This window comes from Periophthalmus magnuspinnatus, chromosome 11 (assembly GCF_009829125.3).
Source record: "Periophthalmus magnuspinnatus isolate fPerMag1 chromosome 11, fPerMag1.2.pri, whole genome shotgun sequence".
Classification (NCBI taxonomy): domain Eukaryota; kingdom Metazoa; phylum Chordata; class Actinopteri; order Gobiiformes; family Gobiidae; genus Periophthalmus; species Periophthalmus magnuspinnatus.
In genome coordinates, this window is record NC_047136.2 from 17,399,201 (window position 1) to 17,411,970 (window position 12,770).

Sequence of the window (12,770 nt, forward strand, 5' to 3'; positions counted from 1 at the left end):
TACTGTAAGGCTGAAGTGCTAATCACTGCACCACTGTGTCACCCTAAATAATGTACAAAAAATACTATGTCACATCATACCTATAATCAGAGGTCAGAGGGTTTGTGAATCAACAAAATATAGATTATGCCTTAATTGCATTATTAAAGATGCCCTATGTAACTTTTTTTGTTGGGGGTCACCTACTTGTCTCCATGGAGATGTTATTGCTTTGCATGCAATATTCCTCAGTATGGCATTCTAATCATCTTGCATTTATTATATACACTATATACAGGTGTTTCATTGCTCAAAAATACCTTAGAAAACTGTGCATTCATATTGTGAACGGGCTTGCCTCCCCACAGATTTGACCTGTAATGTTGGTTTGCATCACCTACTTGCTTCTGTGGAGTTAAAGTGCCTTTGACAGATTAATGCTTTTCTAATTATGACTTGGTTTGGTGGGATAGTAACTGTGGTAAATATTTATCATAGTTATGCATCAGTTAATTGGCAGTTTGTGAAGAAAAGTCAAAAACAAAAAGTCGAAAATCCAGGAAGTAGCTGTGAGTTTTAAATCCCTCTACCTGTGCCATCAACTGTTAACTATTTGTTTATTTGTCAGAACCGTTGTGTAATTTAGACTTTGGCCCTTGTTAACATTATGGTTGCTAGGTAACATATCTCTACATATCTCATATCTGCCGCTCATGACCATCCAGGAAGTAAAAATATTAACCTTCACCAAAAATTACAAAAGTACAAAAAAACTAATCAAGATTTTTATTTTTTTTTAAATAAAATCTTAAATATAATGGTGTTAACTGTGTTTTAGAGAAACATGTAGTCTAGCCTGTCAAATACACTTGCCATATTGTCGAATATTACAGGCAAAGCATCTCTATGGAGACAAAATTGGCATATCATCTGTCAGAACAGCTACATAATGCACCTTAAGGATGTTTTTTTTTAATATTTACTTTCACATTTTACTGTTTGAGGTATTATTTTAATATTTGTTGCTGTTATTCATCATGTGCAGGTATAAATATGAAAGCAGGCCACAAAACCAGTCATTTCAGTCTATCTTTGATAAACCCTACAGTGACCAAAATAATCACATCATTCTCAGTACCATGCAATAGGAAGATGGAAAAATAATCTTATAATCTTGTCACATATATTTATATAATAGAAATATATAAAATATAAATATATCACTCAGTATTCTACCAGGATTCTCTCTGTGTCTATCATTGTCCCACAATCTGCTTATACATATTTGTGTTATGCTTTGCTGCTACTGTAAAATACACAATGGAGCTGCTCAAGGATAATTTCTGGTTTAAAGGAACGGTATGTAGCCTTACAGTTTTAAAAAAGGTATTACAGCTGAACCTATGAGTGCCTTAACCTGCAGATAGAGAACACATACAATATGCATGTTTGTGTCATTCTCAGTATATGGACAGGCCAGGCTGAGCTGCAGAGGCTGCACTAGCACTGATTAATGATTGGCTGCAGATGCTGGGGTTTAGGTAGTGACAATTCAGATCAGTCATTTAGGTTTAAACTAACTGGATTTCAGCATTGAAACTGGCAACACAAATGACTCATGTGAGGCACATTCTCAAAGGTGGGTAGTAGTATTTGTGTTTTTTGTATCGCTCCTTCAGATATGATTTAGTGTTTTTTTGTGTATCTTTTGAAAATACCAGGTTTTGTGCATTATTTAATGTTTTGTCCTTCCAATGACATTCATTATAAATTATAAATCAGATGTTATGTCCAGACGGTTACTCTGTATTATTTTGAAGTAACGTCACTCTTAACAAGTAGAATTCTAGGCTGATCTACCCACCTCTGCCCCTTTACCCTTTTAATTCACAGCCTTTCATGTTCTTATTTTCCACAAATGCCCACTCTTTTCATTTACAATCTCAGTATATAATTTATAGTTTATTACATCACACATTAATGCTAGAACAGGTATTTTTCATTTTCAAAATCAACAAACATTATCCAGACTCTCACTGCTTTTGAACCAGTCTAAAATGTCCATACGCATCCTAAGCCACAAACTACAGACTTTTGGCAACATAGATGTTTCTAGCAGCGAAGTGTGTCTTGTCATCCAATCAACAGTGCATAGCATTTATTATAGCGATATTACAACTTTAAAGGTGCACCGTGTAACTTTTCTGGTGGAGAGTATGTCCTGCTTGTCTCTATGGAGATGTTATTGCCTTCCCTGGAATATTTTACAGTATGGGATTAAACAGTATGGCAACATGAAGGAAACAGAATGGAAACATGAAGGCCAAATTGTAGGTCAAATCTGTGGAGAGGCAATTCTGGTCACAGTAAGAGAGCGTGTTTTTCAATGTTTACACACTTGTGATGACACAAATATGTCATCTACAAACTATGGCTACTAAGTGGTTATTCACATCTGTATGAAGTACTTACTAAAGGCACTGTAGCTGATTTTTACTGTCTGGAAAATGTGAAAATCCTAGTTTTGCAGTTTGCAGTGGTCCAAAGTTATTCACTTTCCTAACGCATTTCAAGCATTATACGCAGCGATGAGTTTATAAACTCTTTTCACAACTTTCAAAGACCAGAGTAGAGTTTTGAAATTACACCACTGCTAACAACAACTAGCATACTGACAGTGCACAATAAAACTCCAGAGATTTTCTGACACATATTGCACTGGCAGTTGTGTAGAATGTATTCTGAATGAATGTCCAGGGGCAATAACACCTGAAACATAAGGGATGTATTCACAGCCAAACTGGCTCTGTGCACAGCCGCATGCTAGCTAGCTCACTGTGTCTCAAAGCTAATAGTCACTTTCACCAAAATCAGAAAACAAAATAAACAACCCATTCAAATTCAAATGGAAGACTATGCAATTGTTTTTATACATAGATTACTTTAATTTGTGGTGCCGTTTTAATATTTATTATGCCTTAAAATCAGCTTTGGTGTTAGCACTGAGACACAAAAATCTCTCTTTCTTTAATTTTATTTGTGTAGTCCATGTCCACTGCCTTATCTTTAATTATTTATTCAATTTAGCGTGAATAGGTAAAAAGATAAAAGACAGAAATTGGACAGGAAGCAGTGACGTTAACAATGAGGTTGCTGGGTACTACTATACACAAAGCCAATTCATTATAAGGTTAAGGCTGCGGTACAGTCTCTGTGGAATTTTGCTGCCATGCCAACTAGCATGCTAGCAGTGCACTTCCTGGTTCTCAGATGATAAAACACACAACGGTCTCATTTTGACCCTAAGAGCTGCTTTTACAATCTATACTGTTTTTTACAACTCTAATCAAAAATATACTTTTATGATTTTTCATAAAAGTTCTAAAAAGTGTTTATTTAATTTAAAGTTAAATATTTTTTTCATTCTTTTCCTTTAATACTCTTTATTACCATTTATTTCCATTAAAGACAATGGATGCTATTGTACATAAAAATAAAAAGCATTAATAAGGGCTTTATAAATACTAACAGCTGAATTGCTAGCATACTTAGTTAGGAGTTAATAAGTGATTCCTCAACTTAAGTGTTACCAAATAAATGTAAGATTTATACATTTCAGCTCGTATTACTGTACATTCCAGGAAAACCGATAACATCTCTATGAACAAGACAAGCAGGTAGGGTACCAACTACCACCCACCAGTGCATCTTTAATTACCAATGGAGTAATGGACAGGAGGACATAGGCTTAGCTACATTGATAACTGTCACAGGCCCCTCGTACAAACATTTCTAGGATGTACACAATATTGACAGATGATTTGATGCGCTATTGAGTTACACAGAGCAGTTCTACTGGTTGTGGTAAGTAGCCCCCATGCAGATCTGGCATAAGTTAAATGGAGAGTGGGGCTTGCTGATCGTGTGATTGACAGAGTTTTCGGAGTACAAGGGGAGGGTTTAGTTCCTGTCATGCCGCAGGGAGGACAGCAGGGGGGGCAGTAGGTTGAGAGCGGGCCGGTGCTCCTGCAGACCCAGAGCCACCAGAGCCCCAGCCAAGAGGGAGGTTACACGGGGCAGGACAGGCCCGCGGGCTGGCATCACCTAAACAGCATGTATAGAGGTTATTCACAAGGAGCAGATATGCAACAGAAGAAATGATCAGCCATAGTTTAAAGTCCGTATGACAGGTTTTGATGATTGTCTTATTTTGACTTAATTTGGTGGGATTGAACCTGTTGTAAATATAAATTCATACTTTGCAGTGACACCACGCTGCAGGGTGTTCCACATGCATGCCTATGTTGGAATGTTCAGCAGTTGCCATGGTGACATAGTGCACACAGTGACAAAAAAGTTTGAAAATAGTCTGAAAACTCAAGAAAAAATACTAAATGGGTTTAAACAACACATTTTCAGGATCCTACAATTTTCCAAAAAAAGTGAGTAAAAACTGAAAAAAGTGAAAAGCTTATAACTGTAATGTTATGCGACTTTAACAGCACAGATCAGCTCACCTATTGTTTTATTTCTGGTCAGATTGTCTTCAAACAAAGCTCAGATTAAAGTCTAACTTTAGTAACAGAGCAGACAGAGCAGAGCCTTCAGTTAGCTTCACACCCCCAAGGAAGGTTGAGGACATCAGCTATAACGTGTCAATAGTTTTACACCAATCAAGCAAATTGCAAACTGCAAAATTTGAAAAATATGCTGAAAATTACAGTAAGTAGGAAGTTTAGTTCCATATTGATGAAGTTCAGCACAATTTACACAAACACATTGTTTGATACGTAAACATTATTTCAACAAAATAAAGGTTGTTTTCTTATATATTTTACTGTAATAATAATTTGTGTGTGCATTAGAGGAGTTTTGGCCTATTGTACCACATGGTTGCAAGGTGGCTGATATGGAATTCCCCAGTGTGATGTCAGGAAGTAAAATTTAAAAAAGGGTTTCAAGTTTTTAGCAAAATCTTAAATATAATGATTTTAAGCGTGTTTAGTAGTCCAAACTGTCATAGGCACTTTAATGTGTGTATAAGTACATATGTGGGTATGACAAATATTCCACAGTATCAGTGATTGAACACAGACCTTTTCTACTTTGTGACAGTGAATAAGTCCATCGTGGCCAATGTAAAAAGTGGAGAAAGCATCAACGGACCTGAAAATAATACGACACATACAGAAGTTTTAAAACCTAATTTAGATGTATACCTTATTAATCCCTCATGAGGGTAAATTTGTCCTCTGCCTCTGACCCATCCTTCAATTATTTACACAACGGCAACATGTTAACAGCAATGAGCGGCTTGCCCACAGCCATATATATTAATTAGTCTTAAAAAGCACACTACACGCTCAAAGTCACTTATTCTGCATTATTTATTCACTTCACACTTGGTGAAGTGAATGAATGTGGTAAGCCACTACTGTAGCCACAGCTGGCTGTCAATCTGCACCATAGGCCCTTGTGATCACCACACATATGTACTAGGTAAGGTGGATGAAGTGTCTTGCCTAAGGACACAACAGTTTGCATTGGAGCCACTGCTGCCAAACTAACAATGAATCACATAATTTAGTACATGTGTGGGGGTCTGAATTTAACCAGAGTTAACGTCTGCAAAACAATCTGGATTAAAGACATCTCAAAACTATAATTTCAAACAATTAAATATTTTAACCTTCAAAATATATAATAATAATAATAATAATAATAATAATAACAACAACAACAACAACTTTGTGGGTCATATAGTTTTTCAGAGATTAAATAAAATTATATTTCTAGAAAAGTAGTGCCAATCTACATAGTGGATCATGCACACAGAGCAGTGGTGACCTGAAGAGCTGGGACTTGTCCTTGAGGTAGAAGCGCAGCAGCAGGCTGTGTATGGGCAGACCGCGCAGCCTCCAGCGCGCCTTCACCGTGCCGTCCTCTGGGTGTTTGGTGAGCTTCAGCACCTCCAGGTGAGCGTCGGCATAGTAACACAGGCACAACAACCTCCACAGGGTCAGGCTCAGCTGATACAGGACACGCCCTCTGGAACATTCACAAAACTGTTCAAAACAATGTGTACAGGTAACAGCATAAAAGTACTAGGATCACACAAGCAACTATTTACTACAATGTCTACAGGCTAATGGTACTCACAAGGACTACACACAACTATTCAATCATGTCTGCAAGTGACAACATAAAAGGTGCTGATCCAGGAGAACACACATGTACCTGGTTTTGGTATTCAAGAGACCGTTGACAAACTCCACATCCAGAGAATACATGCTGTAGTCATGGTTCTTCTTAAAAAAACCTGGGAGCTGTAAAGAAACAGGAGGAACAATTACTCTTGATAGGTACACTGTAAAAAAAACTGTTTTTATTTTTCAAATCATTTAGCTGCTTAATTGTTTAACAGTCTCTTAGTCAACAAAAATTTTTATTAGTCAACTAATTATTTTATTTAGATGATAAGGACTTGTATGCACAACAGTAGAAATGAGAAGGTAGGAAGTGGAATGGTTGAAGATTTGGGGTGAATCCTGTGTTTAATCAGCCCTTTTCCAAAGAAAGTATACTTATTTCCCTTTACTTTTCTGTAAATATTTGTTTTGGTATGAACTCCTGTGCAGATGTAATCTTGTGAGTGCCATTTGGATCAGAAACATAATATGTTTAGTCGATGACAGTCCAAGTAAATACTCCAAAAGTATCCAATACAGATATCAGGAAGACTGAAAAAGCCAAATTATTGACTATCTAATATAAAGGGAGGCTATTTCAATCAAATGATTCTGCTGCCTACCTCTATCCTGAGGCGCTCGTACATCAGAGCCAGCTTCTGCTCTTCGTCACTGTCTCTTGCAGGGGGTGCCTCCTGTAGTCGCTCGGCTGGGCTGCACAGCGTGGAGGGCAGCAGCAGAGGCAACTCTTCCAGTCCACACACCTGCTCCGCACTGCCCAGCGGCTCCACAGGGGGGCAGTGGAAGCAGTAAAAGTGAGATCCGTAAACGAAGGGGGCAGGGCATTTCTCAGATTGGAACAGGCTCCTGAAGCAGCCGTGTTCCCTTGCCAAAGTTTCAGGGTTCTTATGCCTCCCTCCCCCCACACTGATATCGTCCACCCCACTGCCATCCACTATAGTCAGGGGGAAGGACAGGGCAGAGGGTTTGTGTCTGCCCTGGCCAAACACGGGGATCTCCAGGACAACGCTGAACGACTCCACGCATTCGTCGTCATGGCAGCCAGTGGCACGATGGGATTGGTCGGAGCGGGGGAGGGGATGAGATAAGGGCGGGCGGTGGGTGTTCTGGTAACGAAGGCTGTTGGGCGGAGCCAGGGCCCATGATGCACTGGTCAGAGGGCGGGGCATGTGTGTGCGAAGGGTTCCATCCACCTGGGAGAGCAAAGAGAGCATGAATGAGTGAATTTCTAAATGAAAGTAAGTACAAGTTGTGTTTTCAAATTTTATAAATTAAAGGCTGGTGACTATTTTAGGAAGGAGTAGTATGCAGGAGTATTATGCTTTCTACCATGTAGTAATGTTCCCTCATCAAAAACATGCCTGAAGACGTTTTAGATGTCATCCATGCATGTTTGAGTATTTCAGCGATCTCTCCCAGGCCCTATTCAAACCATCCTTAAGCTGGGGGATGACTTGTAAAAAACAAACATAAAACTTATAAAACATGTTAATACAACATTTTCAGTGAATATAGCATTTTGAAAACGATAAAAAAATTAACATGTGATCTAAATGTGTTATGTGTTTGTAAATAATACTTCATAGTATACCCCCCTCTTTAAAAGAGCAAAGCCAGTACAAAATGGAGCTAAGATTACAACAGGCTTTCTCACTCTTGTTCTTAACAATATTAAGTTGCCATTAGCAATATTGACACCAAAATCAATCCTAAAGTCGAAAATATTTGTATATAATGTACTTCAAAAGATTGAATTTTGTCCATGTTTGCCAAGATGTGCAGTACAGTCCTCTATTGTCTATTGTAAAAAACTTCCAACTAGATCACTTTAGGCCCACAGATTCTCTCATAGTTGTCTTTTCACATGGAAATACAAATAAGTTTATATTAATATGTATGATGTCATAAAAAAGTAATGATATCAGTATTGGAATATTGCTATGATTTCAAAATATCTCCACATGACTCACTCAGTCATAGCTAAAACCTGCAGTGAAATGTTGTCGTCACAAACTTGCATGGTTTTTACCCTGTGGACAATTCGATGCTGGCTCCCTCTGCCTTGGCTGCGGACACAGGCGATCCAAAAGGCCACACCCCCTCGGTTTACAGCCATTCAGCAGCAGGGCCTGTCCAGTCAATCACAGACCATCCCAGCTCCACACATACACACACTGCAGTGCTCCAAGGTTAGGGCCACAGCCCGTCCCTGCTCCAGAAATCAGTCTAAAGACACAGAGGAGAGGATAGGATAGGATAGGATTATATACTGTTAAAAAAAACTGAGGTTCAGCCGAGTAGGGATGGGATGATATAAAATTTTAGACTCATGATTATCGTGGCCAAAATAATCGCGATTGACGATATTATCGTGATAATTATTAACCTGTTAACGTTCCGACGGCCCGGGCCTACTTTACAACTTTACAGCAATGTACATACACTTCTGCGTCACCCACACAAACAATCTACACATCAAATGAAAGCTGCGGCGCTCGTCTTTCTGGATATGCAAACCATTTTCACCTTCAATCACCACAGTGCTGACAGGAAAGATGTTTTTACAGAAAAGTCACAAAGTGTGAATCTGGACTTCACTTACCATTGAGCGCTCTGGTTCTGTCAAACATCAACATATTCACACAAAGTTGGTCTCATTTGTTCCGTAAAGGTCCAGAGAATATAATCCAGTCAAGAAATTATGTCCACAAAATAAGATCCTCCATGTCCAATCTGCTGCAGGAAAGTACTCCAAATATGAAATCTGCTCCGTCACTTCTTTGCATTTCTTTTGTCAATTTCAGGCATAATAAACTTCTGACAGCGCCAATTTTGTTCCCCAGTGCTAAACACACGTGTTAGCTTGTGATTGACACCAGTGTTGGCCAATAAGGTGGGGGTTGTGGGTTACTGAAGCCGCAGACAGCGAATCAGTGCTACAGATGACTGAAAGTTTACGCCCCACTCTTCCCCTTGTAGAATCAACCAATTACATCACACACTTTTAGTGACGTTTTCCCCTTACAGCCAATGAGCAGCGGGACAGGATGATGTATCACATGGCATGGTTTTCCGTAAACAGACGTACCCGGAAGAAAATGTGTACTCCTCAATGCCATGCTGTTGAAATGGACCAGTCCTTGTTGTGCCGGAAGTGCCCGTCGACGAACACTTAATTTTTTTAAATTAAGGCACTTTGGTGAATTGGAAAACGAGTGGATGCAGAAATGTGTGCATAATGGCGCATTTTACGCACTGTTGTTTTGCGTTTTAAACATGACGAAACGGACAAAACAAAGGGAGGACGTGATCGAGGACACTGTGGATGTTAAACTAGAGGCATCTCTGACCTGGCAAAGAGTAAAGATCCCACAGTGGACTCAGGAGTAAAGGACCTTATTTTTTGATGGATTGGATGCTGTTACGGATCAGACTTTGTTTATTGTTGATATCTGACAGAATATAGTTCAGACAGAGATAAGCACAGAAGCTACAAGTGTCATTGCTATGTCAGAGTGGGCAAACACCACAAACTAACATCTAAACGTTAGATTGGAAATGGAAACATGAGGCAGTGTGGTGCCGTAAAGGCGATTATAATCGTGCGCGATGATCGCGATCATAAAAAAATGCTACGAACGATTAATTGCGGACCTTATTTATCGTGATGAACGATATTATCGTATATCGTCCCATCCCTACAGCTGAACTAAGTAATGCATCCCATTTTTATGTCAAGTTAATTTGGGGCAATTGCTTAATACCTTTAAGGCTGAGTTAGCAGTAGGAGCAGATTAGCTGCAACCAGAGGGTTGCTGTTTCAAATATTATTCTATGATAAGTATCTTAAAATCAACCCAGAGCGCTATCGGGGCCTTATCCAGGACAGGGTTTGGGGGCCTCTTGCCAGAACATTTTTAATTGCTGATGATTTTTTAAATGCTTATTTTGTAATTTGGCAATTCATATCAAGTGGAAACATTCGGACTTTCCAATCCCATTGGCTGAGAAAGTAATGTCCTCTGGGGCCCTCTGCAGCTTGGGGCCCTAGGCAATTGCCTGGTTTGCCTACCCCATTGTGGCAGATCAATCTGTACATATGACATATTCTCCTTTTATGAGGCTAATAATCAACTAAAAGATTTTATAGTATTCTTAAGACACTTTACCTCCATAGCTCAAGATACAGTGATGCAGCTACCACCTCTGATAGTAATAATAGAAATAATTACTGACATGCACTGTGGTACAGTATTAACACTGTGTATAGATTCAGAGATTTGTGGACTTATGACATACAACATAAGTATTCATAGAAGAAAGAGTCTGGTTGAACCTTAGCCAATAGCACATGACCAGCACAGACCACAAGCTTACAATCAGACACTGGCTTCACTGGGCCAATTAGGATCCAATTACCTCCACACGAGAGTTTGGTGCATGTAGAGGAACTGTGATCTGGGCTCTTTGAACATTTCAACATTGCCTGGGAGAGTGATGCTAACTGAAGTGACAACTCAATTTGAATCTCTGTGACTCAAGTTAGACTTCAATCCAACACATTCTAACCTGAAAGAATTGACTTAACTGAAACTACAACAGGCGAGATGATTTGTATCTTTAAACACTTTTTTCAGTTAGTCACTCTCACCTTACTGTTGAACCACAAGCGCCTAAACAGGACCATGAATGGTTGTATTGATCACAGGCTCCTGCAAATTAGTTGTTTGTATGTGTGCCCTGTTTCACCATGGCAACCGCTGACCATTTCACCATAGACATTCATGTACAACACCCTCAGCATGATGTCACTGTAAAGTATTAATTGCAATGGTGATTACACTTGCAGTAGCTGAGATATGCTGTTCTCTTCGCAGGATATTAAATTGCATTTAGTCTGTTAAAGTTAAGTGTGTGATCCTTGTCACAAAAAGCAAAGCATTTATTTATTTTATGATACAGGATATAGACTGCAAACTTAACAATAATCATATGCTCTGAACCTACTCTACACTAGCAGTCTTAACCTGACAGAGACCAGACATAAACAGAACACAACAGAAGTCACATGAATTTGCAGGTACAGCTTAAGGGAATAGAATAGTCTTTAACTTTGGTTTACAAGAAATGCTCTCAAAAACAAGAACGATTAAACAGTTGCATGACATGTCTGAGTCTGACTTCTGCATATTTGTGAATTGAGGTTTTAGATAATGGTCTTTTATAATGCTCCATTATGACTTGATGACCATTTCTGAACTTAATCAAATCAATGTTCATAATAACAATAACACATGCATACTTCACCTTGTCTTTCCTTGAAGTGAAATGTAGTAGCCACAATGTCAGTGAGGCTAATGTTTCGGTTTGTCTATTTAAGGTCAGAAAACCTTGAGGATTACACTATAGTTGTAATGGCATGACAGAACACATGACTGCGGCAGATGTATAACTTTGGAAGAAAAAAAGCATTGCATATACTGGGCATCGGAACACAATGACTGGATTTCTCCTTCAATGTTGACAGCCCCTTGACAAGACTATTAGCTTACTAGCATTAGCACTTTTTTTCTAAGAAATCCAATGAAGTTGGCTAACAGGCTAAGCTAACTAGTGTTGCCCAGCTAAGCTAACCGCTGACCCAAACTTATGCTTTTATTTGACCCTTTACAGACAACACCTCACCGGAGTCCTCCTAAATGTGGCCGTTCCTAGTCCCAGGAGATGTGCAGTGATCGATAGATGCGTCGCAGCGTAAACTTTGGAGGGGGCTGTTATCCAAATGTCATGACAGTCCGCCGGGTGTCCTTGCGCTGCGCTCTGAAGCTCCAGCCAAACACAGCACGTTGCTCACGCTGCTCACGCTGCTGACGCCAGGCGCACACAGGAGCGCGCACACAAGAGCGCGCGCACAGACCCACTGCTGCCTTCACGGCGGATGGGACAGATGGACACTTACAAATAAGGGAGAAAGAAGAATGCTAAAATTAGTTCAGTCACTGTGGAATTCCAGAAGTTTGGATTGACATTTCAAAGTAATGTAGTTAATTAAGAATAAAAATGAAACATATATTTATCATATTCACGCATATCTAAATGAATGAAAAATAAAAAACGAAACAATAGGCTTAATCACTTATAACAATTTTATAATCTTGATAAATAAAACATATATCCGTATTTTTTATGTACTATAATCAACCAAGATTGCATTCGCTATTTGTGTAGTTTCAGCTTTCCTCCATCTAACCCTCTTCTCCCACACTAACAATTTATATTTTAGCTCTGACCTTGGCTTGCACCCGTGTATGCTATATTCACTGAATCAATTATCTCCCCACAAAAGCGCTGATTAAATTAATTTCATTTTGCACCATAACTGAACAAAAGGGCAGGATGAGAACTTGCTATGCACATACACAAAAATACTATAATAGCAAACGTTAATTATGTTGTTGACTAAATAGCTATAATAATCTAGTAGATGTTGCCAGCTATTGTTTCCTTGGCAGCTTTTGGCCATTATTGATATTCAATATATGCTGTTGGCCTCGGGCACATGTTTACTGACATGCAACTTTA

General features: G+C 39.1%; 1 protein-coding gene across 3 annotated transcripts; it reads right to left on the reverse strand.

Annotated features, from left to right (window-relative positions):
• Positions 1–1,248: 1,248 nt before the first annotated feature.
• Positions 1,249–12,071, reverse strand: c11h6orf136 (chromosome 11 C6orf136 homolog). 3 transcript variants are annotated; one of them, XM_033975848.2, is made up of 7 exons: positions 11,874–12,071; positions 8,218–8,414; positions 6,791–7,381; positions 6,217–6,305; positions 5,827–6,027; positions 5,076–5,145; positions 1,249–4,083 (listed from the first exon to the last, which is right to left on the reverse strand). In XM_033975848.2, the coding sequence occupies exons 2-7, from the start codon at positions 8,302–8,304 to the stop codon at positions 3,940–3,942; spliced, it is 1,182 nt and encodes a 393-aa protein (XP_033831739.1). In that variant the 5' UTR covers positions 8,305–8,414; positions 11,874–12,071; the 3' UTR covers positions 1,249–3,939. The 3 variants fall into 3 exon arrangements, with proteins under 3 accessions (XP_033831739.1, XP_055081245.1, XP_055081246.1); XM_055225270.1 differs by having other exon boundaries at positions 11,853–12,039; XM_055225271.1 differs by lacking the exons at positions 8,218–8,414; positions 11,874–12,071 and adding an exon at positions 7,550–7,604.
• Between the last annotated feature and the right edge of the window lie 699 nt (positions 12,072–12,770).

Bases quoted from the DNA above. Each gene is read 5' to 3' on its own strand.
- c11h6orf136 (XM_033975848.2), bottom strand. From the start codon at position 8,304: ATGGCTGTAAACCGAGGGGGTGTGGCCTTTTGGATCGCCTGTGTCCGC. The intron at 5,146-5,826 runs GTCACCACTGCT...TATTATTTTCAG, and splicing joins GACAAGTCCCAGCTCTTCAG to GTCCGTTGATGCTTTCTCCA. The intron at 4,084-5,075 runs GTCTGTGTTCAA...CATGCTGTTTAG, and splicing joins ACTGTCACAAAGTAGAAAAG to GTGATGCCAGCCCGCGGGCC.